At 44.1% G+C, this 25,030-nt stretch overlaps 2 protein-coding genes across 2 annotated transcripts in view; both read right to left on the reverse strand.

Moving 5' to 3' along the window:
- LOC309560497 (uncharacterized protein) overlaps positions 1–25,030 on the reverse strand; it is a 142,921-nt gene that overhangs the window by 98,209 nt on the left and 19,682 nt on the right.
- On the reverse strand, positions 7,410–23,583 carry LOC309559801 (uncharacterized protein; the record flags this gene model as incomplete). Its single annotated transcript, XM_082263239.1, has 6 exons — positions 7,410–8,479; positions 18,599–18,724; positions 19,656–19,823; positions 20,297–20,366; positions 22,909–23,132; positions 23,574–23,583. The coding sequence occupies 6 exons, from the start codon at positions 23,581–23,583 to the stop codon at positions 7,746–7,748; spliced, it is 1,332 nt and encodes a 443-aa protein (XP_082119365.1). The 3' UTR covers positions 7,410–7,745.

Raw genomic sequence — 25,030 nt, forward strand, 5'->3', positions numbered from 1 at the left:
ATTACCAGTGTTTTTGATAGATGTCAATGCCTGCCTCCATATACGCCTGAAAATCGCGGTAAAATCCGCACGAAAACGCTACGCTCAAGTGTGAATGCAGCCTAACTGTAGAGCTGGGGGGTCGGTAACCTGTAGATTTAGATCTGGTGGCCGGTAAATCACGGTCTGGGATTGCTGAGCCGCCATTCCAAAGCATCAAACAAGTGCAATGCAGAGGGACTACTTGTAAAGCTGGATCTATAGTAGGGAGAAGTGGCGGCTGGTGTATACAGGGCGCAGCCCCCCCCCCCCCCCCCCAATCAATCTACATGTAGGGCGCTGGACACATGGACTTCAAAGGGTTTTTTTTTTTTTTTAGCCATGTGATTAAAGCCAGAGGCTCTAATAGGCTAAAAAAAAAAAGGGGGGTGGGCTCGGGGCGCAGAGCACTGCACCCTGAGCCCACCCAGTTGTGTGACAATAGCGAATGAAAATTTGCTATTGTCACATGGATCCTCGACCTGGCCAATCAGGAAGCGGGTCCTGAGACCTGTTTCCCGATTGGCCGAAAGGAGAAGCCATGCCATAGGGCATGGGGGAGGAGACGCAGAAGACGGGGAAGAAGCCGCCGCTGTCACCGTTGCCTGCTGCTGAAGATGGGTGAGTGAGCAGGGGTCCTGTACTACGACCCATGGAGCACCAGCCGCAACTGGTAGGGAGGGAGAGCCGCAGAGGCCGATGCTTCCTCTGTAGTGTTGGCTCCTGTCCCAGGCAGAGTGATGCCAACTTCACTTCACCTCCTATCCCGGCTAGCGGTCTCCAGAGTGGAGCGACAGCAGGAAAGAAGTGATCTTTAGGTCAGTGTGAAGCAATACAATGGGCATAATAGAATAGGACTGCTTTCACTCTGATGTGCTGCGGATTAACCACACTGCAGATTTGCTGCACTTAGCTATAGACCTCTACCTGCAGGTTTGGTGCAGAAGTTTTGGTGCGCTTTCAGAAAGTGCACCACAACTGCAGGATATAATAGAAGTCTATGGCAAACCACAGCTAACCCAGGAAAGTCGCAGATGCACTGCACTACACCCGTGGTTCAGGTACACCACAGCACATCAGTGTGAAAGCAGCCTTATAGGGGAACAGTAAGAATTCATTTACATTTGTAGTTTAGGGGGAAGGTAAAACCCCATAGTTAAGATGAGTTTTTATTAACCCCGCACCCCCTTCAGCTGCAGTGGCCAGGGGTGAACACGTCGCAACTGCAGCAGGAGTTATATACCCTGTCATGGTTGGTGGGTGTAGCACCTGCCAAGCATGACCCATTGAAGCAAATGAGGCCACTCTAAGTGCCTTGAAACCTTGTACAGTACAGCAAACAAGGATTTAAAGCAGGCAGCGTCGTGTTGCTTTCTCACCACTTGCTTTAACCCCTTGGACCCCACAGAACATGCAGTTTCGGGGCACTTGTAGAGCGACCCCGTTTACGTGAATAGGTCGCAATTGGCAGCACCCACCAAAAGCAACAGGGGCTTTAATTCCTGCTGCGGCATGTGTACACCTTTGGCTGCTGCTTCAGCAGCTAAAGGGGGTAGGGATTGGGGGTGGTAAAACCACACATCAACAGCAGGGTTCCCCCTCCCCAACTTTACGTGTGAACGAGGCCTAAGGGTGCTGCTGCTGAATGCAACTAAGGGCTCATTCACAGGTGCAGCAGGCTTCTCTGAAAAGTGATTCATGCGTGTTTGACAGGTGGTAAGGAGGTGATATGTTGCCTCCTCACCACCTGATTTAAACCCATGATTGCCGTGCAATGCACGCAAATTGCAACACGGTTGTACTAGTACAGCAATTTGAGGTTTAAATCAGGTGTGAGGAGGCGACACTGTGTGCTGATCTTTCACTTCTCCCATGTTGTTCAGGTAGATCTCCAACTCTTTAGGCCCCTTTCACACAGGCGGTCCGTTCAGATCTGCCTGTCATGTCCGCTGACATCAGATCCATCAAATATGGACAGATGGAAACCCTATTTTCCATCCGTGCAGCGGATCAAATCGGATTGGATGAGAACGGACAGACGGTCCGTTCCCATCCGATTCCCCCATAGAGAACAGCGGGACCTGACAGCTGTGTCTCAGCACACAGCGCGGAGACACAGCTGCCATCCGCCTGCTCAGCGGGGGATCGGCTGATCGATCCCCCGCTGAGAAAAACGGAGTCCGCCTGACGGACTCCCTGTGTGAAAGGGGCCTTAGGGTTGTCTACCCCTGGTGTAGAGCTTTTTCCCCTAAATTGGCACTGTGTGTGGGGGGGGGTAAAACTTGAGAGTGCAATATCTGGTGCTCCCTTGGTCCAAGAAGGAATTGCTGCCTCCCCCCCCAAAAAAAAAAATAAAAAATCACACCCACCAAAAGGCCCCCACATCCATTATTTTATATAAATATAAAATTTTGAAAATATTATGTATACCGTTATCTTCTTCCATAACCACCTGGCCAGTCCACCAATCACCCACTGCCTGTCCTTAGTCCTCTTGTCACTACTGAGTCTGCCTAGAAGATCCAGCCTGCCCTGCCTGAGATGGAGTGCACTGATGTCTAACGTCATTGCACACACCATGATCATGTGAAGGACGTTCCCTGGAGGAGACACTCAACCTCCTCATACTCATTATTTTGCACTACAGGTGGCAGTATGAGATGGGGAAATGCCGCAAACGGGATGACACAAAAAAATGCTGGAAAAAAAATCTTGGGAGTCAATTTGCCGCCCCTCTCAAAGTTCTGCCTGGGTCCAATGGACCCAGCTGGACCCATGGTAGGACCAGCTCTGGCAACAGAACCAAATCGGCTTCAAGGTTTTATTGTCAAAACGTAACTAAGCTGAAGTTAGAAGCTGATTGCTTACTATGCAGAGCTGCACCAGATTCTGAGTGCTCCACTTTTAGTAAATTTACACAGTATGAAGAGTTTGGTATTTTAGCAAATAAGAGATTGGCAATCTGCTAGTTAGAGTAGGGACTGGTCAGAGAGGGATCACTTTCATGTAGTTGGCCAGTTTGAACATTTATTGCAATATATGCAAACTAAGATTTCTCCTTTTTATAGGCAAGCAATGGCTATGGGTATGTAAGGGCTGATAAGTGGACACACACCTCTTTAGTTTATCATGTGTTGTACTGTATATATAAAACGATTTAGGACCTGAACACTGATCTCTATCTCCATTCCCAATGCAGAGTGGAGACAAATCATTTAAAAGGGCAGGGATACCTGAAGTTGCTGGGATATTTTTGGATGGAGCAGCAAGTTATGGCCACTGCACTGTAACCATCTTGTATTAAATATATACACTACATTACCAAAAGTATTGGGGTACTTCCTGATGACGCCACTTCCTGGTGAAATGCATTGAGGATCCAGTACGACATCACTTCCGGTTTGTGGCTGGTCAGAGCGGGGTGACACGCACAGTGGAACGCACGCTATTAGCAGAGTGGTGGTTCCTGTTATCTGCGGTTTTCTACTATTTTGGCTTACGGCAAGTGCCATTTGAGGCACCTACAAATGTAAGTGTGATATTTTTAACTCTGCAATAACCTTTCAATAAAACTTACTACACTATGAGAGGTATTTTTCCGCATCTCTTGAGATTTAAGTACTATTGGATTGATGTGACCCTGACCAATACCTAGAAGGAAGTGGTTCCCAAGGAAAGAGGAGTCCTATTGGCACTTTAGGTCCCAGAGGCTTGAGTGCTTGTGGTGAGTGGCCACTACTTACTAGGTGGAGGATCAGAGATCTGTTACGCTATTGAATCGCACCAAGGGAAGAATTATAACTCACATTTCTTTGCGCTATTTTTATGGACACTATTTTTTATGTTTTTTTATATATGTATTGTTGCTTTGCACTAAGTTTTAAACATTTCTTTACTTTTTATGATATCTGGATACAGCACGGAGCACTTTATATCATGTTTACATTATTGATTTACATAAGGAGAGCTCTAATACACTTCATATATAGCACCAGTAATATTGTGAAATTTGGTCCTTTGGCACTTATCATGTCCATGACACTATTTATTTAATTGATATATCCATCATTGCACATATTTGGATTCAGCGCATTTTAAGAAAACAGCACGGTGTGTCACAAGCACTTTATTATTTATTTTCAATTATTTATTACTATTTATCTTGGTCATTCTTGAGTGAAAAGTCATATCCACTCCAACACGGGATTTGGAGGCACCTATTTAAGATTGCATAAAGTGTATACCCATTTCAGTTATAGGTACTTATATGTGATAGTATACCAGAAGCAGCGCCACACTATTTAACCGATTACACATTTAAGTATCACTACTTAAATTGAAGGCAGCTCTACCGGTTCTAGCCAGAACCAGTTCTCGAGTGAGCTCATTCCACATTTTCACAACTCCTTTCTGTATTTGGTGATTAAATCTCTTTTCCTCTAGACATAAAGAGTGCCCCCTTATCCTCTGTGATGATCTTAAAGTGAATAACTCAACACCAAGTTCACTATATGGACCCCTTATGTGTTTATACAAGTTGATCATATCCCCCATTGATCTCCTCTTCTCAAGAGAGAATAAATTCAGTTCCTCTAATCTTTCCTCATAGCTGAGCTCCTCTTATCAGTTTGGTTGCCCTTCTCTGCACTTTCTCTAGTTCCCCGATATCCTTTTTGAGAATTGGTGCCAAAAACTGAACTGCATATTCCAGATGAGGTCTTATGCCCCGTACACACGTGCAGATTATCTGCAGACTTTTGTCTGCAGACTTACCAAAACCATATAATATGAGGTCAAACCTAAACACTTTCAATTTGTATGCAATCTGGCAGGCCCTTGCACTACATAGAAAAGGTAAGTCTGCAGACAAAAGTCTGCAGATAATCTGCACGTGTGTATGGGGCATTACTAATGATTTGTACAGGGGCAAAAATAATATCACTCTCTGCAGTCCATGCCTCTCTTCATAAAACAAAGGATTTTGCTCGCTTTGGAAACAGAAGCTTGGCATTGCATGCCATTATTAAGCTTATGATCTACCAAAACCCCCAGATCCTTCTCCCCCTAGTATGTATGATGCATGTATATTCTTAGCCCCCCAAGTGCATAACTTTACATTTAGCAATATTACACCTCATGTGCCACGTAGTTCCCCAATGAAACAGTGCGTTGAAGTCGGCTTGTAAGTTGGAGACATCCTGTAAGGAAGTTATTCCACTGCATAGCTTGGTGTCATCTGCAAATACTGAAATGGTATTTTTGATCCCAGACCCTATATCATTATTTAAATATATAAAAAAAGAAGGGTCCCAACACTGAACCTTGGGGTATACCACTGATAACTTTAGACCATTAATTGGAATCATTAACCACTACTCTCTGAATTCGGTCTTTTAGACAGTTTTCTATCCATTAACAAACTGATCTTTGCAAGCCTGTAGACCAGGGGTCTTCAAACTATGGCCCTCCAGTTGTTCAGGAACTACAATTCCCGTCATGCTTAGTCATGTCTGTGAATGTCAACGTTTTACAATGCCTCATGGCATGTGTAGTTCTGCAACAGCTATGGGGCCGTAGTTTGAGGATTCCTGCTGTAGACTTTACCTTACACATTAGCGGTGTGTGGGGAACTGTGTATACTACGTCCACAGCCACCCCTCTGTCCAAGGTTTTACTTACCTCCTCATAAAAATAAATCAGATTTGACTGGCAACTTCTGTCTTTCATTAATCCATCCTGTCTGTTGCGTAAAATATTTTTTACAGTAAGAACTCGTCTATGTGGTCGTTTAGTAAACTCTCCAGTATCTTCCCAACTATAGATGTTAAAGTCTATCATTACCTGGTAAAGACTTTGGTCCCTTTTTAAATTTAGGCACCACGTTGGCCTTACGCCAATCCAGTGGTACTTTTCCAGTCATTAAAAAGTCTGTAAAAAATATAAACAAAGGCTTTGAAATGACAGAGCAATTCTTTTAGGATCCATGGGTATATGCCATCTGGTCCAGGTGTTTTATTCACTTTTATTCTGTCCAATTATTTCTGCACCATATCACTTTTGAGCCATTTTGGATCCTTTGGAGCTGTGTTAATACCATCCCCATTATTGACTTGAACTCCCCCATGCTCCTTTGTATACACAGAGCAGCAGAAAGTATATAATAAATTTGCCTTCTCTTTGTCTCCAGTCACTCACTCCAGATTATTGTAAAGGGTCTACATGCTCAGACCTAAAGTTTTTACTATTAGTATATTTGAATAATTTTTGGGGATTTGTCCTACTTTCATTTACAGTCTGTCGTTTGTTTTGAATTTTTGTGTCCTTGATTTTTTTTTTTTACATATTCTGTTATAATCTTTGTAACTGGCACTCTGTCCAACTTGATTTTGTGCCGGGAGCAGGATGAGAAGCACCCCACCCCTCATAGTTTAGAGGTTAATTGTTTAATCCACACCTGCGTGATTTGTTGTCCGTCAGGACAAATCCCATTATGGTCTATGGAGTTCATTGATGCATATGGAACACTTATAGGTAAAGCAACAGTAAAACTGGAAATAAACTTTACCTTAGGCCAGCCATGCAAGGTTCGAATCGCAGCCAGTTCAACAGGAACAGGCCAAAGTTTGAACCGTTAATGAGCAGGCTGAATGTACCAAGTTGATGAATCAACTTGGGTACAACCAGCCTGCCAGATTTGCCTCCGATTATCTCAAGTGGCTGCTACACCTGCTAGCGATAATCACTGTCTTCTCCCAGCAAGGGAGCCTTCTCCTGCCAAGAGAAGACAATGGCTCGGCAGGAGGGATTCCCAGATCAACACTATGGGGAATCGAGTGAATTTCTTTCTGATATTTGCTCTGTGTATGGCCAGCCCTAGACTTAGGGGCTGGCGGGGAAAAAAAAAAAAAAGACACATTGCAAACAAGAAGATCAAGTATGTCCCACACTGAGAAGCATGTTAGATGTTGAAGCGTATTCACCAGTCATTGAGCTTTATCAAAGTGACTGAGTCAGTGGTAGGTATGAACACTTTTGTCTTTTGCAGTGTCCCTTAACAAAAATAAAAAAAACACACACAATAAATACTAGTAACAGGGCCTCTTTAAAGGGAGGTCAGCAAAGATCACCCCTAATAATAATAAAAATACAGGTTTAAGGATTCATTCCTGATTTTATTAAAAAATATTTTTATTGCATTAAAGTGAATCTGTACTAACCAACATAAAAGAGTCCCCAATAAGAATTGATGGTTTAAAGAGACTCACTGAGGGTTAAAGGGACAAACTTTTGCAGGTATGAGCTGCACATACTTTTAGTAGCTTTCCATGATGGCTGAAACTCCGGGGTTCTAAGAGGCAAAGTTACAGAACTTTCCAACAGTGTTGAAGCTAGCTGACTCCTTCCTACATCTTGCCCATTCCTATGGTCTGGCAGGGCTGCTAATCATAGTGATTGGCCAATAGGAACCACAGGCTGAAACTTAGCGATAATCTCTGACACTAGCCACAAATGTTAGGGCTTCACTTGTTAGAACAAACTGGCATATGGCAATGACAGAAAGGTGTAAGAAGATACTACAGTTATGTACAACCGCCTCCTTACCCCATCTCAGTCCACCATGAACTCAAATCAGTTTTGGGCAGATTTTCCTGTAAAAATGCAGGGATCCAATAAGCATGTTAAAGTAGCATATCTGCTGCTGATTTCCTTTTTTTTTTTTTAAGTGATCACACAGTCACTAAAATGTGATCAGATTCCATACCTAGCCGGTTGGCTGGTTTAGGCTCCTTGGCATGTATTTTACGTTTATGCTTAGACAGGCTGGATTTATCAATGAAACGTTCATTACACTGAGGACATGGGAAGGGCTTTTCCCCCGTGTGAGCCCTTTGATGCTTCAACATGGTGTCTTTACATGGAAAAGCTTTCTCACAGTATTTGCAGACAAATGGTTTCTCCCCTGAGTGCTGTCGCTGGTGCACAACCAGGCTGGCATATTGGCAGTAACTCTTACCGCACTCGTTGCACACAAATGGCTTCTGTTCTGCATGCATGCCGGAGTGTTTGACCACGCTAGATTGCCGAGTGAAGCCTTTCCCACACACTGGACACGAGAATGGCTTTTCCCCAGTGTGGACTACCTGATGGAGAGCGAGGTGCTGGTGATTATAGAACCTCCGGTCACACTGGCTACAGGCAAAGGGTCGCTCTCCAGTATGACTTCTCTTGTGAGCGTCCAAGTGGTTCTTACATGAGAAACTTTTTTCGCACTCATCGCATGGATATGGACGCTTTCCAGTATGTATCAGTAGGTGTTTCTCAAGACTCCATTTACTTCCTAATACTTTCCCACACACTTTGCAGGAAAAAGAGTTCTTTTCCAATCTTGACGTGTGTGTCCTGGCCCTTTTAGTGTTAGTTTTTGGTGGTATATACTCTTCGTCTTTGTACATACATTCTGCTAAAAAAAAAAAAAAAAATACTGACAGATGAAGATCTCAAGAGTAATGTGCACTACATACAGGCTTTGGAAGTATATTCAGTTATATTTGTTAAAGGCCAACCTTACAGAAAATGGAAATTTAAAGTGGTTGAAGTGATTGTCCTCAGGTGATACAAAAAGAAACAAATCCTACTACATATGTTGTACCGGTCTATCTGCAGTCTTCTCTCCTCTACAGCCATTCAAAGTGCTGAATTTAGAAATCTTGTCTGAGCCATCAGAAAAAGAGAAGTAGAGGTGAAATGACACTCTGTAGAACTCAGTGAGGAGAGTTCTAAGAGCTAATTGGAGGAGAGGGACTGGTACCCCCACCTCCGTCACCTTTTTTTTTTTTTTCTTGGTGTTAAGAAAACTTGTCAGAAGTGACTCATGCTAATAGTGGAGGAATGAAGTTGTAGACAAAAATGCACTTAGTGCTCTAAATTGAGACAAGTACACACTATAGAGGGATATGCTTTCTTCGTATTTCATGCCTGAGGTTTACAACCACTTTATATTTTATGTGGGCACTGATGGTTTAAACCACCAGCCAACTGTTTTGATCTTTTAGAGACTTCAGTGGCACCAATTTCTGCCTCCACTTGCAAGGCCTTAAAGCAAACCTGTGTCTTGCCCATGCAAGGCAAAGTTCAGTTTAATGCATACCTTTACAGATACATATTCTTAGCTTCCTTGGCAAAAGTAAGCTATTTGATTTGCTAAAACTGAGGCTTACACAAGCCTTTGAACTCCCGATGTGACAACATATAATGGCTACATGTTCCTCCATATTCTGAAGAACATACATAATCCCAATCTACAGAACAATTATTAAATCTTCGTAAATCACTTTACAAGTAGGGCTGTGATAAATAAAATCTAAATAAAAACAAGTGCAAAAAGTTCAAAACAAAGTCCATACAACTAAATTCACCCAGTGTTGCTAGTAGTGAAATGACACCAATGTGCTGCTGCTCTTTGAAATAAAATAGTGCAGTCCTCTTTAATACAAATATCCTCCAACTCAAGACACCTCCTCGCGTGCTGCACCAGTGATCCCTCTCCCTTTCAGATGAGAACTCACCGACTTCTTATGCCTCCCATTCTCATAGTTGGCAAATCAGCTTTTTGGTTTAAAAGATCAACTCCATTATAGATGTTAAACCATGCCTCCATATAGTTCACAATTAAGCAGATGTCATGTAGGAGAAAAAAGGAAAACTTCCAATGGTACAGTAACCAAACCACCAAAATTTATATAAAAGAGCCGCTCACATTTATTAAAAACAATTCATGTGTTTTTAGTATAAAACCACATCAGGTGCTGTATCTGTGTTGGATCTCACCACCAGCAGACATTCGTTGTTTTCATCCTGGTGTCTCCTCTGGTCGCCATGTAGCCAAGCTCTGATGCGTTTCGTCACTTCCGACTTCATCACAGGGGGGATGGCTGCATGGCGCAGCGACTGTATTTAAATATCCTTCCTCTGCTGCGAGTGAACATTTGAACATCCGTTCGTATGTTCGGCTCACGGCAAGTTCCCAAATTGGAGGGGTCTCCGCAGCTCTTAGCGGTTTATTCTATTAACCCCTGGATTACCAAACTCAATGAGTCAATAGGGGAAAGTTGTTAAAATGTCAAATACTATTGTGATAGACTATTTGATATCCCATGTGTTACGAATGTTCTTAAAGAGAGGAAATTAAATGTTCAACATAATGAACACATATATTGCACACAATATTTTAGGTATGTATAAAACTAAAATAAAACATATAAAACTGAAACCCATAAAATAGACATTACCTATTGCATTCCTTATTAGAACTAACTGACACACCTGTGGTTCCACTTTTTAGCAATGCAACTGACGGTCTGTGATATCTGGAAAAATGTTCAGACACACTGTGATGTTTATATCCCTTGATTATATTTGCTATGTGTTCCCCTAGTCTTACTTCCAGGGGTGGCTTAGTGCACCCCACATAAATTATTCCACATGGACATTGGAGAGCATATACAACGTGTGTGGTATCACCCTCTTGATGTATTACAAGCTCTGCACTTCCTGCAAGCTACAAAACCTTTCCATTGGGGGGGAAAAGGGATACTTGCTTGGGAGGATCTACTTCTTTCTTTACCCCCCTTTCTCCAAAGTCACGTGCCCTCCTGTAAACAAAATCGGGTCTGCAAGGTAACTTTGGGCCTAAAACTTTAACCATTAGTAGAATGTGCCAATGTTTTAGTAGAATGTGCCAATGTTTTTGGAAAATGGTTTCCACTTCTTTAAATTAGCAAGGGTAATCCAAAATTAAATTCCATTGTAAGGTGTCATTATTCTCATTATCATCATTTTTTCTGTTTTCCTGCATACAAAGATCCGTGGGTTTGCTTAATATCTCCTCAATGGTTTTATCAATTTTTTTCTTCTTTATAACCTTTTTGTACGAATCTGTCCTTAATTGTTTGTGATTGAGCAATGAAATCCTTATCGGAAATACAATTACATCTTATTCACATTATATTGCACAACCAGGAGGGATGATGCCCACTCCTAATGGAGAGGTAACTATTTCTATCAGCAAGCTTAAAAAACACCAATCTACCCTCCACCTCTGGGTGCTGGCTCAGTACAGGTCTTTCCTCACCAAAGAAAAATACTTAAAATATACTATAAAATACTTAAATACTTAAAAGATATATTCACCATGTTTCGATATCCTCCACCTAAATGTTTATTTCAAAGACGTCACATCACCCAAGTGATCTCCTCCCTCTGACAAATTTCACACTCTATTAGGCTTAGCCATAGAAACCCAGAAGTCCTAAGTATTTGCTTTGGGTCCTGATGCTGAGCAGATAGTCAGGGAAGCTAAGCAAAGATAAATACCTTACTCATAGCATGCTGTCTTTTTTTGTCTTTGATGACGCCCGGGTAGGCGGGCGAAACGCGTCATCGCACTTCCGGTCACGACCGACCCAAAGACATCACTTCCTGTATCAGTGGAACGCACGCTGTCGGCGTCCCAGGAAGTATTGCAACACCGGTCTGCGGATTTGTTTTCTCTTCCATGCGAGCTTATATATATTGTTTGTGTAAGTACATTACCGAATAATTAATAAATTATTTATAAAACGGACCTCACTATGTCAGCCATTCTGTCCTTTTCAGCTGCCTAGAGGAAGCCATATATAAGGATCTTATGGGGAACGGTTGGAGGAGTCCTATTCCAGGGATTTTTCATTAGCGCTCATCTGACCTGTGTAGGTTCATCGCTTCTGGCGAGTGGGGTCCCAGAGGGGATCTGGACACCTTTGCACCTGATTGCGGTTTTGGAACACTACAGCGCTTTTTCCGCACATCTTATTGAACCACTTACAGCACCTTATATTATTTTTTGCACAGCTTGCTGTTCTTATCTGTATATTATATGGGACATTTCTTACTACCATTGTTTTTGTGTATAGGGGCACACAGTATCATTGCACTTTAGCACGATTGCACTTTGTTTTCATGTGTCCATTTATGTTTATTATTAGAACACTGGTACACATATTATATTATATATATTTGAGAGTTTTTATCATTTTTTTGCGAGCGCTGTTTTTTGATAGCCAAAAATAATACTAACAAGTTATCAAGTTGCCGGCTGCATTTCTGCTGTGGATGTTCGAATAGGGGAGTGGGGATCCCCCCAGCCTAAGCACGAATCTCAGCAAGTATTTCTCAATTGTGCAGTTGAGCTTGGGTATTTTCTGATGAAATATGCTAGAGAGTGGTGTGGGAACAAAGTAAAGCTCATGCTTTGTCCTGAACTGGCAAGGCACGTTAGAACAGAACTAAAGACTTCTCGAAAAAAAAAAAAAATGATGTTCACCTAGGTGGATGCAGCATCAGTCCAATGCTGTATCTGTCCCCCACTGCTTTAAAGAATGAGAACTGAGCGATGACTAAAGCCCCGTACACACGTACTGATCGTCGGCCGAGCGATCGGCCGTCTTTTGTCCAGGCCTGTCGTGTCTGTTGAAAACTGCAAAAGACTGCACACGAATTTTGTCGGCCAACAACAGCCGACTGCAGAAGTGATGTCATGTGATGGTTAACTTTCCCTGTGTTTTTTCTTTTCTGAGCATGCCCAGTCTTGCTAATTTGCTGTCTGTCGGCCGAATTCTGTACTGACTGGCGAACAATCGGCCGTTCTGGTGACGGGCAAAAAATTTTTTAAAGTCTGCACACCCGATTCTGTTTGGCCGAAAATGCGATGTCGCCTGTCGGAAGCATCATACTAACAAGCCTACAATCGGCCGATCGGTCGTCGGCCGAATATTTACGCCCAACAATCGGTACGTGTGTACGGGGCTTTAGTCCCCACTCTGTGCTACGCCTCTCCAGTGCTCACTGGAGCGCTGGGCTGTGGAGGGGGCGAAAATGTCTGTCTCAGTGGCTGCCAGTCCAGGCATCTGGGTGGACCCCGACTGTAAAGTTGGGATTGATCTAGAGCATGGGTGTCCAATCTGCGGCCCTCCAGTTGTTGTGGAACTTCAAGTCCCATGAGGCATTTCAAGGCTGAAAGTTGCAAACAAGACTCCCAATGGCAGAGACATGATGGGGCTTGTAGTTCTGCAACAGCTGGAGGGCCGCAGGTTGGACACCCATGATCTAGAGCCTGGACCAGCTCAGTAAGGTCAGCCAAGATCGGCTTTTAGCCCACTGTCAGCGAACTTCAGGTCACAGGAGTGTTTTGGATATACTTCTCCTTTAAATGCTTGGATATACTTCTCCTTTAAATGCATGGAAAGGAGTGTGTGCTATCCATACACTACAATGACATGTAGGCTTGACAAGTACTTTAAAGTCAACTAGGGATGCACCGAAATGAAATTCTTGGCCGAAGCCGAATAATAATGAAATGTTTGGCCGAAGGCCGAATACCGAACGCGGTGTTTCGCATTTTTTCCATTTATTTTGCCAATTTTTTGTCCTCTCTCTTGTCCTCTCATGTCTCTCTCTCTCTCTCGTCCCCTCACTCTCTCTCTCTTGTCCTCTCATGTCTCTCTCTCTCTCTCTCTCTCTTGTCCTCTCATGTCTCGCTCTCTCCCTAAATGTTACTGTAGGGAATGGGATTCAGTGCACACTGCAGCCTTGTACCATAGGGTTAATGTTAGTGACACTGTAGGGATTGGGAAGGATGCTGGGAATGGAAATCAGGAAGCATGCAGGCAGCCTTGTAAATTTTAATTGCAGATACAGGGCACTGGGCAGGTCAGGGTTAATGTGGTAACATCAATTACTCAGTGACAGTCAGTCAGTGTCAGTGTGGACTCGATCAGATTATACAGTGACACAGTCTCTCATAGTGGTGGTAGTAGGAGGCTGGAGGTGGACTAGTAGGAGCCTGGAAAGGAGCACAGCCGCATACATACATTACTCACTCGTGCACTGCAGCCCGCCCCACACATTCAGTGAGTCTTACTCTCCTCCCTAGTTTTTTCAATGGCACATTCAGGAAGCCAATCACGCCGTGAGTAGCGGCACAGCGGAACCAATCAGGTGTGCAGGCACACGTGATTGGTTCGCTGTGCAGCTAATCACGGCACGATTGGCTTCCTGAATGTGCCATTGAAAAAACTAGGGAGGAGAGTAAGACTCACTGAATGTGTGGGGCGGCTGCAGTGCACGAGTGAGTAATGTATGTATGCTCACTGCTGAAGTGTCCCGGCTTCACGGAAGTCTGCGAGTCCTCCTCCGAGTCCCTTCCCCCTGCCTATGTAAATATCGTGACCTCGGTGATATGAATATCGCCTACGGCCACAGAACGATAGTCGATATCATATCGACTATCGTTCAGCCCTATTGTTCGGCACAAAATTATTCGGCCTTTTGACTTATTCGGCTGAACACCGAAAGTGCTATTTTTTCTATTTTCGGCCGAATAATGTTCGGCCGCCGATTATTCGGTGCATCCCTAAAGTCAACTCTTATTTTCTCCATTTTGGTTTATTAAATCTACCATTTTTATATAGAGTTTATCATATCGGTCTATTAAGTGGAAGAAAATTCCTGTTGATCCTGCCAGAAATCTACTTGGCTTGAAACTTCCTGTGAACTCTGTCTGTACTGCACGGATTAACATATACACTTCACTTGAGATATTTTGTGGTTCTTTTCTTGGTCTCTTACAGATGTCAGGAATGAGCCGGAGGCTTCAACATTGCTAGGAGAACATAGCTTTCTTTACTTGGTAGTCACATGACCACTCAGCCTCCATTCTTCCTTTGTTCCGCAGGAGCTGTGGGCATGCATTGATGAATGTCACTTCAGCTCACTTCCTCCATCAATTTCTGGGCAGCCAGAATGAGACTGGGAGATGTAAATGCTCCCCAAGAGTAGGCTTTGGCAGTGCTTCCTACAGGGTGACAACACCCGAGAGTCTATACTGCAGGGAGAGGGTGACAACACTTCTAGAAATTGAGAAAAAAATTTGTAGCACATTCAACCCTCTCCAGGAAGTTATAAATCTCGGTTCACACTAATGCGATGCGGGAAACGCACAAGATGCACTGCGTTACCCCGCATTGCACTCTAAGCAATTGCACGGCATTCATGCGATCTGCTTTGGGTGTCAATGTTATCTTAACGACACCCCAAAACAGATTGCAAAATGCAGTAAACACCCATGCAATGCGATTCAGGTGCGGGAGAAGAAAAGGGTCCTGCACTATGTTGGTGCAGATGTGATTTCAGTCATGCAAAATGTATGGCTGAAATGGCAATGCATAGACATTGCATGTGTTGTACACAGGAATGCAGTGCGATTTCTTTCGGTGCAGTGTTTTCCCACACACCAGCGAGAACCTAGCCTAAAAGTAAAATTGTGGCAGGATCAACAAGAAGTACTGCTATCATTATAAAAGGCTAACATAAGTGCCCATTTAGACTTTCGATGCATTACGTTACCTACGTAAATCAGCTGCCAACACGCCACATCACATTTTTTTTTCTATTGCCATATGCAAGTATAGTACAGAGAAAACAATATGCAGTTAACCCATACAGGAGACAATACATATCAGGGTTACAATTCTACACCAACACCTCCTCTGAGACACAGTGCACCCCATGCCTTCATTACACTTCCAAAAAGAAATAGAATTACAGAAAGAAAAAAAAAAAAAAAAAACAGTCAGTGCAGCATATTGAGGTTACCAACGTTACAAATAGCTTTTCAACATAGTCCATCGTAACATACATATGAAAAAAGGAAAAAGAAAACAACAAAAAAAAAAAGCAAAAAAACAAAAATAAAAGCATAAAAATGCAATAACAGTCTGGAGTGTATCAAAACCTACCCAATGCACATAACCATAATATATCCATATCTCAGCAGGGTCTCATGTCGGACACCTGGAACCCCCCTACCTGCAACAAAACTATGCATTAATCCCCTATGGGCTCTCCGTCACTGTGCCCAATGATTCCACTCATTTATTCCATACTTTTTTGAGCAACCCCTAGCCTCAAATGTCATCTCATATAGCTGGATGTCCGTGTTAACCAGCTTTTTCCAGGCCTGCAGGCTGAGTATCAGTAGTTACCCATTTCAACCCTATTCATTTTTATATACAGAAAAATATAAGCCTCAGGAAAAGTTTAGTAGCCTTGCCTGTAAGTTCATCCTCCAACACACCAGAGGGCCACACACATTCGGCAAATCAGATGTGTCGGCTATACATTCAGTGACTTGACACCGAGGTCTATCCCATACCATATGTAGAAAGGATCCCATATTAGCCTGACATTTGTGACACATTGCAGACTCTCGTTTTAAAGAGATGTTGAGGGGTAAAGTACATTTGATGTAGGTAACGTAGCTGAATCACTTTGTCCCTAGATTAGATCACTGTGCCAACATATGTATCAGGAATTTCCAGCCACAATTCATCCATTAAAGTGTCACTAAACCCAGGAGCCTGCATTCACTAGATCTGGTCCCCACAGTACACAGAACATGGAAATGCAATTATTTTAGCAAATATAAACTGCTAAATACCTTTTCTCATCAGCAGTATACAGTGGAACCTTGGTTTGCGAGTATAATTGGTTCCAGCAGCTTGCTTGTAATCCAAAACACTCGTATATCAAAGCAAGTTTTCCCATAGGAAAGCATTGAAACTCAGATGATTCGTTCCACAAGCATTTAATGTAATGAATAAAGATATGCTGTATTATATATAAAGTACATTCCTGTGCAGTAAAAGTATGCCATCTCCTCTGTTAAATAACATCATGTGTCCCTGTGCCTGCACTGCACACAACAAATGCTGATTTATACTTTATTAGAGAGTCTGTGGCACTGTGTGATTACTTAGTCCTGCTCTGCAGCTCTCCTCCCCCTCCTCCTCAGATGACGTCAGGAGGAGTGATCGGCCCCTCCCGCCGGGGATAGCAGAGGGGACGGAAACCAGAGAGAGACACAGGGACAGGAATCGTACAAAGTAAGTGCAGGGAAACACTTTGATAAGTACATATCGGCATCTTCACATACAGTAGAAGCACTGGGACACATAATAACATGTGACAGAGGGCATTAACAGAGGGGATGGCATGGTTATAGTGTAATAAAACTGCTCGTATATCAAGACAGTGCTCGTATACCAAGACAGATTTTTTTAAAAAATGTTGCTCGTCTTTCAAAATGCTCGTAAACAAAGGCACTCGTAAACCAAGGTTCCACTGTATAGCAGTCTTGTGAGTTCTATCAGTGCCTGGTTAAAGCTTGTAGGAGGAGTTTTCACTCTCCTATGAGGCTGCATGACCCCTGACCCTCTGTCTGGACAGTGCTGACTGGCCCTGTGCTGATCACATGCAACCTCCTAAGAAAAAAAAGCTCTCTAGCAATACACGCCAAACAGCATGTGCAGAGTTCCCCCAAGGCTCTGTACTATCAGGAGATGGATTGGGGACTGTGGAAAAAGGGGACGATCAAAGAAAAAAGGGATCAAACAGCCTTCTTTACAAAATGCGCAGGGTTAACCCCTTAGGTTCCAAAGTGAGAAAAACAAACATGCTTTAATGCATATACAGACTGATTTTATGGTTGTGGGTTTAGTTACACTTTAAAGTGGAATTCCACCCTAATTTTATACTTACCTCCATCTTCTCGCTCCGGGTCACCTGAAAAACAAATGGATAATCACAATTTTTTTTTTTTACTTACCTTGTAGAGAAAATATACTTACCTTACTTCCTTCTTCCTCCCCTCGGCGGCCACGGCGATTCGTCACTTCCTGGCTTTTGCAATGATTCCTGGGAGCTGAACGTCATCGCTCCCAGGAATCATTGCGCCTGCACCGGCCCCGACGTCAGTTCTGGCGCGCGCGCGTAACTCCCTTCTAAACAGCTTCTGGGCATGCCCAGAAGCTGTGGAGGGATGATGCGCGTGCACCGGAAGTGACGGCGGGGCCGGTGCAGTGCATCGTGGGACCGAAGAAGAAGGAAGAGGACGCCGAAGAGGATCGCGCTGGCTTCAAGCTGCCCACACCTGAGATGGCAGCGCTGGAGAATACTTTTTCAAGGTAAGTATTTCTCCTAAAAGGTAAGTGCAACCCGGGATAGATCAGAGGCTAGCCATTGTGGAATGTGCTAGCCCTGACGGTCCCGGGGGTATTTTTTTTTAAAAAAAGTATCCCCTGGGTGGAACTCTGCTTTAAGTCAGCTACAATAGCGAACCACCCTCCCCTTGGGTTCTATGGCACTGCCTACCATCAATTAAAGTTAGTACAGAGTAGTAATGAAATACCAATTGAGTAGTGATTAGATATTAATCACATCATACATTTAATGAACATGGCACTATATTATACAGATTGTTTCCAAGTGCTCTGTGCTGACTTACTGCATTGGGGTGCCATTAAAAATGAATGGAACTACACTATTGTTCATGCATTATTGTGATACACTAGCATAAATGGCCCATAACAATTACATAAAATTAAATACTGAGAAATGCACACATTAAATAAAAATAAATAAATGCCTGGACAAACTTTTTTTTTCCAGACATACATTTTAACCAAAAGGTGAACAATGTGCTTACCTGGACTGACTGGGTCCTCAGATACAGACATATACAAATCTTGGGTTTCTTCTGGCTCCCCCTTGATGTGATCGGTGATATTGTAAACATGTTCCCGATCAGGAGAAGGAATGAACTGGGGGGATTCTGGAGGGACATGAAAAAGTGCAGCTTTTAAATATGTGAAGAAAGAATTCCTCTCTATGTAGTACAGCGATTCCACAAAGGTAGCATTTTATAGAGAGTTCATCAGTCCCTGCCCCAACTCATAAACCAATATTTCTTATATTGTCATACAGGTGTACCCCCTAATGTGCATACAGGGGGTTTGACTGAGGACTCCAACAGATGGCCATTAAAGAGCATAGAGAAGACACGTATCAATGGTTAGGATGGACTTTTAAGAGAACTTGACACTTTTCCATTGAATGGTCAAAGAGACAGATTTACTTTAAAGCCTAAAGCCGCGTACACACGTAGCGATTGTCCGTACAGAATTCGGCCGACAAACAGCAGATGAGCAAGACTGGGCATGCTCAGAGAAGAAAAAACACACGGAAAGTAAACCATCACATGACATCACTTCTGCAGTCGGCTGTTGTTGGCCGACAAAATTCGTGTGCAGTCTTTACCACTTTTCAATCGACAGGAAAGCCCCGGACAAAAGACGGCCGATCGTTCGGCCGACATTCGGTACGTGTGTACGGGGCTTAAATCTGGACTCTTGTCTCCTGCCCCTGCCATTCAAAGTCTTCAGGCTGGTCATGTGATGCTGTAGGATCCTCTTCACCTCTACTCCAGGCTAGGTGGTCCTCAGTGATGCAGAGAGCAGTGCTGACTTAATGTCAGCCCCACTCTTTGCACCCTTAATGTTAAACATAGGGTGTTTTGGTGAAGGAGGCCCTTCTGATACCCTGCACTAACAGTATGTTCTCAGTCTTCTAAGTGTAGTAGTGGATCACAGCTTAGACAAAGACTGTTCTCCATGAATGTTCTGCTCCATCAGGAGCCTTTTCCGTATCTCAAAGTCAGAAATGACAGATTTAAAGATGTCTGCATAACTTAAGTAACTACATACCTTCATCCGCACTGTCCTTGGTGTCATCCGAGGATTCTCCACCAGGTTCAGATTTAATACCATAGGAGGGAATAAAGTCAAATCCAGTTGTAATTTGGAATTCCACAAAAGGTAGATGAACATTTACAGTAGAAAGAGGGTTTTTTTGGGGGCTCCTTGGAATAAACTCTGGAGAAGAAGGGCTGATATCCCATCCAAAAGAACATACGCCTCTCAGCTTATGTGGAAATGGTTCACCCCTACCACACTAACTTTACAGATCCTATTGGAGAAAACTATTATGTTCTTAAAAAAGGAGACCCTAAAATTGAGGGAAAAAATTGGACAAGATTTCCATAATATTTGGGATATATAGAGCACTGTCATATTCAGGTTGAGTTGTTCAAGTTTGGGACAGGTTTTCTTCAAAGGAAATCTGATCAATCAACATGCAAATACAATGTCTGCCACTAGTGTCTTGTGTCTGAAGTTGCACACCAAGGGCTGCCATCATTATCCTGGCTTTGCTACTTAGCAAGTCATCTACTCAGTAAAAATGTGTATATCAGGTGTCCTGATACCAGATAGAAATATGCTTGTTCCAGGTTAGTGACTAACTAGCAAGCAAAGTAGAATCAAGATGACAGCCCCTGAACATGTACCTGCAAAAGTAAGCAAGCAACAACAGTTCTCATACATTTTCTCCTTGTAGGTTCTTAATTTCTTGTCCACCTGAAAATATGAAATATATTTGCATTATTCACTTTTATAGCAATGACAATGTTTGAGAATCACATTACAATATTTAACCATACTTTCCTGACCTTGGAAATCGAATCCTTAAAGTGTTATTAAGCCCAGGACCTGCATTCACTATATCTGATCCCCCACAGTACACAGAACAGGGAAATGTAATTATTTTAATAAATAGAAACTGCTAAATACCTTTTTTTTTTATCAGCAGTATAAGCAGTCTTATGACATCTATGGGTGTCTGGTTAAAGCTTTTAGGAGGAGTTTTCATTCTCCTCTGACTGTCCTATGAGGCTGTAGGACCCCTGACCCTCTGTCTGGACAGTGCGTATAGGCCCTGTGCTGATCACATGCACCCTCCGAAGAAAAAAAAACTCTGTAAGGGCTCTTTCACACGGGCGGTCCGATCAGATCCGCCTGTCAATTTTTTAGGCGGATATGATCGGATGCCCCATTCAGCCCTATGGAGCAGCGGATGTCAGTGGAGACAAGTCCGCTGACACCCGCTGCCATCCGCATCCGATCCTGTCCGTGAAATCCGGACGGATGGAAACCCTATTTTCCATCCGTCCTGGGGATCGGATTGGATGAGAGCGGATAGGCGGTCCGCTCTCATCCGATTCCCCATAGAGAGCAACGGGGGCTGTGACACCTCCCTCTCCGCACTGCAAGCGGAGACGGAGCTGTCATCCGCCGGCTCAGCGGGGATCGCGGATCGATCCCCGCTGAGCAGCACGGATCCGCCTACGGAGGCGGACCCTGTGAAAGAGCACTAACAGTTTTATCAGGAGATGGATTGGGGACAGTAAAAGAAGGGGAGGATCAGAAAAGCAGTAAAAGAAGGGGAGGATCAGAGAAGAAAGGTTTAAACAGCCTTTTTACATAATGGGCAGGATTAACCCCTTAGTTTCCACTGGGAGTTTAACAAGCATGGCTTTACCACATATACAGACTGATTTTACTGTTGTGGTAAAATCAGCTACTTGATATTCAGTTTGCTAAAGCACATCATGTATCCCAACAAATTGCCATTTTCCTCCATATAATACAGTTTTTTATCGCAGTGCTGCTGATCACCTCCACCGCCATTAGCCATTTCCAGTATACATTCATGTGTTCCATCATTGACTGTGCAATAAATGCTCTCAGCCAGCTTCCTGATCGTGACTACAATAGACCATGCCATTGTGTTGGCATGGCTGCTTGCAAGTGTGGGAGACAGTTGTCACCCAATACCAGAAAGTGACCTTCATGGCAGGATGCCCATGTATTACTTTTTCGAAAAGCTACAGATTTAAAAAGGATAGAAACAACTTTTGAAATTACATTCTACATGATAAAGATGATCGCATTTTAGCAACTGAGGTTAGAACTATTTTGAAGTAGACTGATACAAAACAGAAAGTAAGAGGAAATGTTTCCAACAGTTGGAAAATCCCCACATAGTTGACTAGAACATGTGTCCCTACTAGAACACCCCCCCCCCCCCACACACACACCCCACCTCCTGTTCTGGTGACAACGGTAAAAGTTTGGAATTCCCATCACTTTCTACCTGGGTGGCGTTGGTCATCAGGGCACATAGTGAGGGTGAATCTCTCCAGTGGGGACACAGACATCAATAAATCACTTGGCAGGGATTCTTCTTCCTTCCCCTCTTTCTCCAAATAATTACCATTGTTCTGAACAAATTTCTGTTTTGGGCTCCAACTTACACCCAACCCATACACCCACATCAAAAACAACCAGAGTCCAGGGGGTGCACTACGTACAGAGCCCAGGGGGTGCACTACGTACAGAGCCCAGGGGGTGCACTACGTACAGAGCCCAGGGGGTGCACTACGTACAGAGCCCAGGGGGTGCACTACGTACAGAGTGCAGGGTTGCACTATGTACAGAGCGCAGGGGTGCACTACGTACAGAGCGCAGGGGTGCACTACGTACAGAGCGCAGGGGTGCACTATGTACAGAACGCAGGGGTGCACTACTTACTGAGTGCAGGGGTGCACTACGTACAGAGCCCAGGGGTGCACTACGTACAGAGCCCAGGGGTGCACTACGTACAGAGCCCAGGGGTGCACTACGTACAGACTGAAGGGGTGCACTACGTACAGAGTCCAGGGGTGCACTACGTACAGAGTCCAGGGGTGCACTATGTACAGAGTGAAGGGGTGCACTACGTACAGAGTGAAGGGGTGCACTACGTACAGAGTGCAGTATTGAGAAGTGCGCTACATACTGAGTGCAGGGTTTAGGGGTGTGCTATGCAAAGTGTGCAGGAATCAGCTCTCTTTCACAGGCTGTTCACATCTTACTTCCACCTCTTCCCCTGGGAGCGGGGGCCACATAACATGGCCTGGAGGGCCAGAGTCGGCCCGTGGGCCTTGTGTTTGACACATGTGCTCCAAAGCCTAATACACACTAAGGTGTACAGACAGCGGTCAAAGCCGCTGTACTAACGATCCAACATTAATAAAGTGATCTCCCCCCACTAAGCTGTTGTGTTCTGACAGTGGGATACCACCCCCTCGCCGGAACTGAAACCAGGACTCAAGGAAAGGCAATCCAACACATCATCAATCACAAAGCCATGAACACGGCTGAACTTCATTCCTAATAAACTATAACATGAATACTTGCCAGTGACATGATTAGGTTCTTCATCTTCATCCAGTTCCTCTTTAATGCGCCATTTCATGGAGTAAATTTGTTCTGTGCTTTGCTGCACTGGGGTTGTTGGCTGTTCTGAAATAGATAAAAACAAAACTCCACATTATACTGCATTTCTTAATTGTACAGCACAGGAAACAGATATTCAGTCGTAACCATGGGTTATATGCAGCTACCTTGAGGTTACTGGACAATGGCAAAAACAAACTACAAGAACAGTGTCTATATAACCCCTTCCACTCTCAGCAAGCCTCAGATTTTTCTCATTTCCTTAGGTGATGGATGTCTTCTCCCTAATAAGGAAAGCAAACCATCATATTTTGGTCTAATGCTTCTTCCCAAAATTTCTCTATCAACCTTTAGCTGCCTCACAGCCACTGTGACTTCCCTCATTTCCGCTTTGAGTGGATTCCCAGGCTGAGCCTTGAGGAACCATACCTGGAACCAATCAGAAAGAAGATGTGGGGCCAGTCTGTATAGCTCCTGCAAGTACTGGATCCCGAATAGGGCACTCACCTTTGCACATGGTGCAACAGGATTATCTGCAGGGTGCTATACAGGGACTACCGCCAGTGGAGCCCTGACCCTAAAGACCCCTTCTGGAGTACCTGCCCTGACCTCCATCCAGATCGCAGACATGGACAACAGGCAGGTTTTCTCAGTCATCAATGTCTGGATCCAGGGAATGATCTCCATCTGGGGGTGTTACAAGTGCTTTCTCAAAAGTGGCGAACACTTGATATGGATCATCTTACGTCCAGGGTCCACAAAAAATTGGAAAATTTGTTGCCAAGGACCCTTTGACCATTGCAGTGGATGCTGTGGTGATTCAGTGTATCAGTTCAGCCTGATCAATGTCTTTCCCCCCTCTACAGATTCTGTTTTTTCTACTCCACAGGGTTGAGAGAGAGAGAGGGTATCCCAACGATTCTCATTGCACCAAAGTGGCCAAGGAGGACATGGTATTCCGCAATACTCAAGACTTCTAGAAGACTCTCCGTGGGCCCATTCCAGATCACTTGAACTTTCTGTCCCAGGGGCCAAGTCCACCGGTCTTGGTCACTGGCTTTAACTGTCTCTCAGTTGAAACCAAGGTCCTGAGGGGCAGAATCCTATAAGATTTGGTAATTTCTACACTCTTGAATGGAATTCAATGTCTTGCAAGTCTACCATTATACATAGGCTTGCTTCGTATGGTACGATGCTAGGAACTTTACCCTATGAAATACAAATACTGTTTAATCCTGGTTTTGATCAGCATCTGGCCTTGAGCACCATTAGGCAGTGAATCTTGGCCCGGCCATTCCGTTTTGAAGACCACCTGCCGCTCACTCAGTTAAAACAGACCTTCACCCTAAAGGTCAGGTCATGTTGCCCTGCCTCCTCCCCTCTCCTACAAGTAGACATTATTATTTTTTTAACCACTTCCCGCCTGTCATATAGCAAAAAGAAGGCCGGAAAGTGGTTGCTCTATCCTGACTGGCCGTCATATGATGTCCAGCAGGATAGACCGGGGGGGATCACAGAGCGGCGATCGGTGGCGCGGTGTGTCACACTGATTCACCGCATCTCCGATCCCAGTAAAGAGCCTAATGACATAGGCTCTTTACCATGTGACCAGCTGTGTCCAATCACAGCTTGCCACATAGTAAATAGGAACTGCCGTTGATCGGCTTTCCTCAGTTCGTGCCTGACAGGCATGAGTAGTGGAGAGCCGATCGGCAGCTCTCCTAATTGGGGTGGGGGGGGCGGGGGCTGTCTGTGCTGGTAATCAGAGCATTGATTACCAGCGCAGACCCTTGGAGGAGCCACCAGGGATTGCCCACCAGGGATGCCCACCCATGGCCACCAGGAATGCCAATCAGGGCTCAGGGACCCTTTCAGTGCCCTCATCAGTGCTGCCCATCATTGCCATCTATCAGTGCCGCATACCAGTGCCCATCATTGCTATCTATCGGTGTCGCCCACCATTG

The sequence above is a fragment of the Pelophylax lessonae genome, assembly GCF_965119305.1.
Source record: "Pelophylax lessonae genome assembly, chromosome: 7".
NCBI lineage: Eukaryota > Metazoa > Chordata > Amphibia > Anura > Ranidae > Pelophylax > Pelophylax lessonae.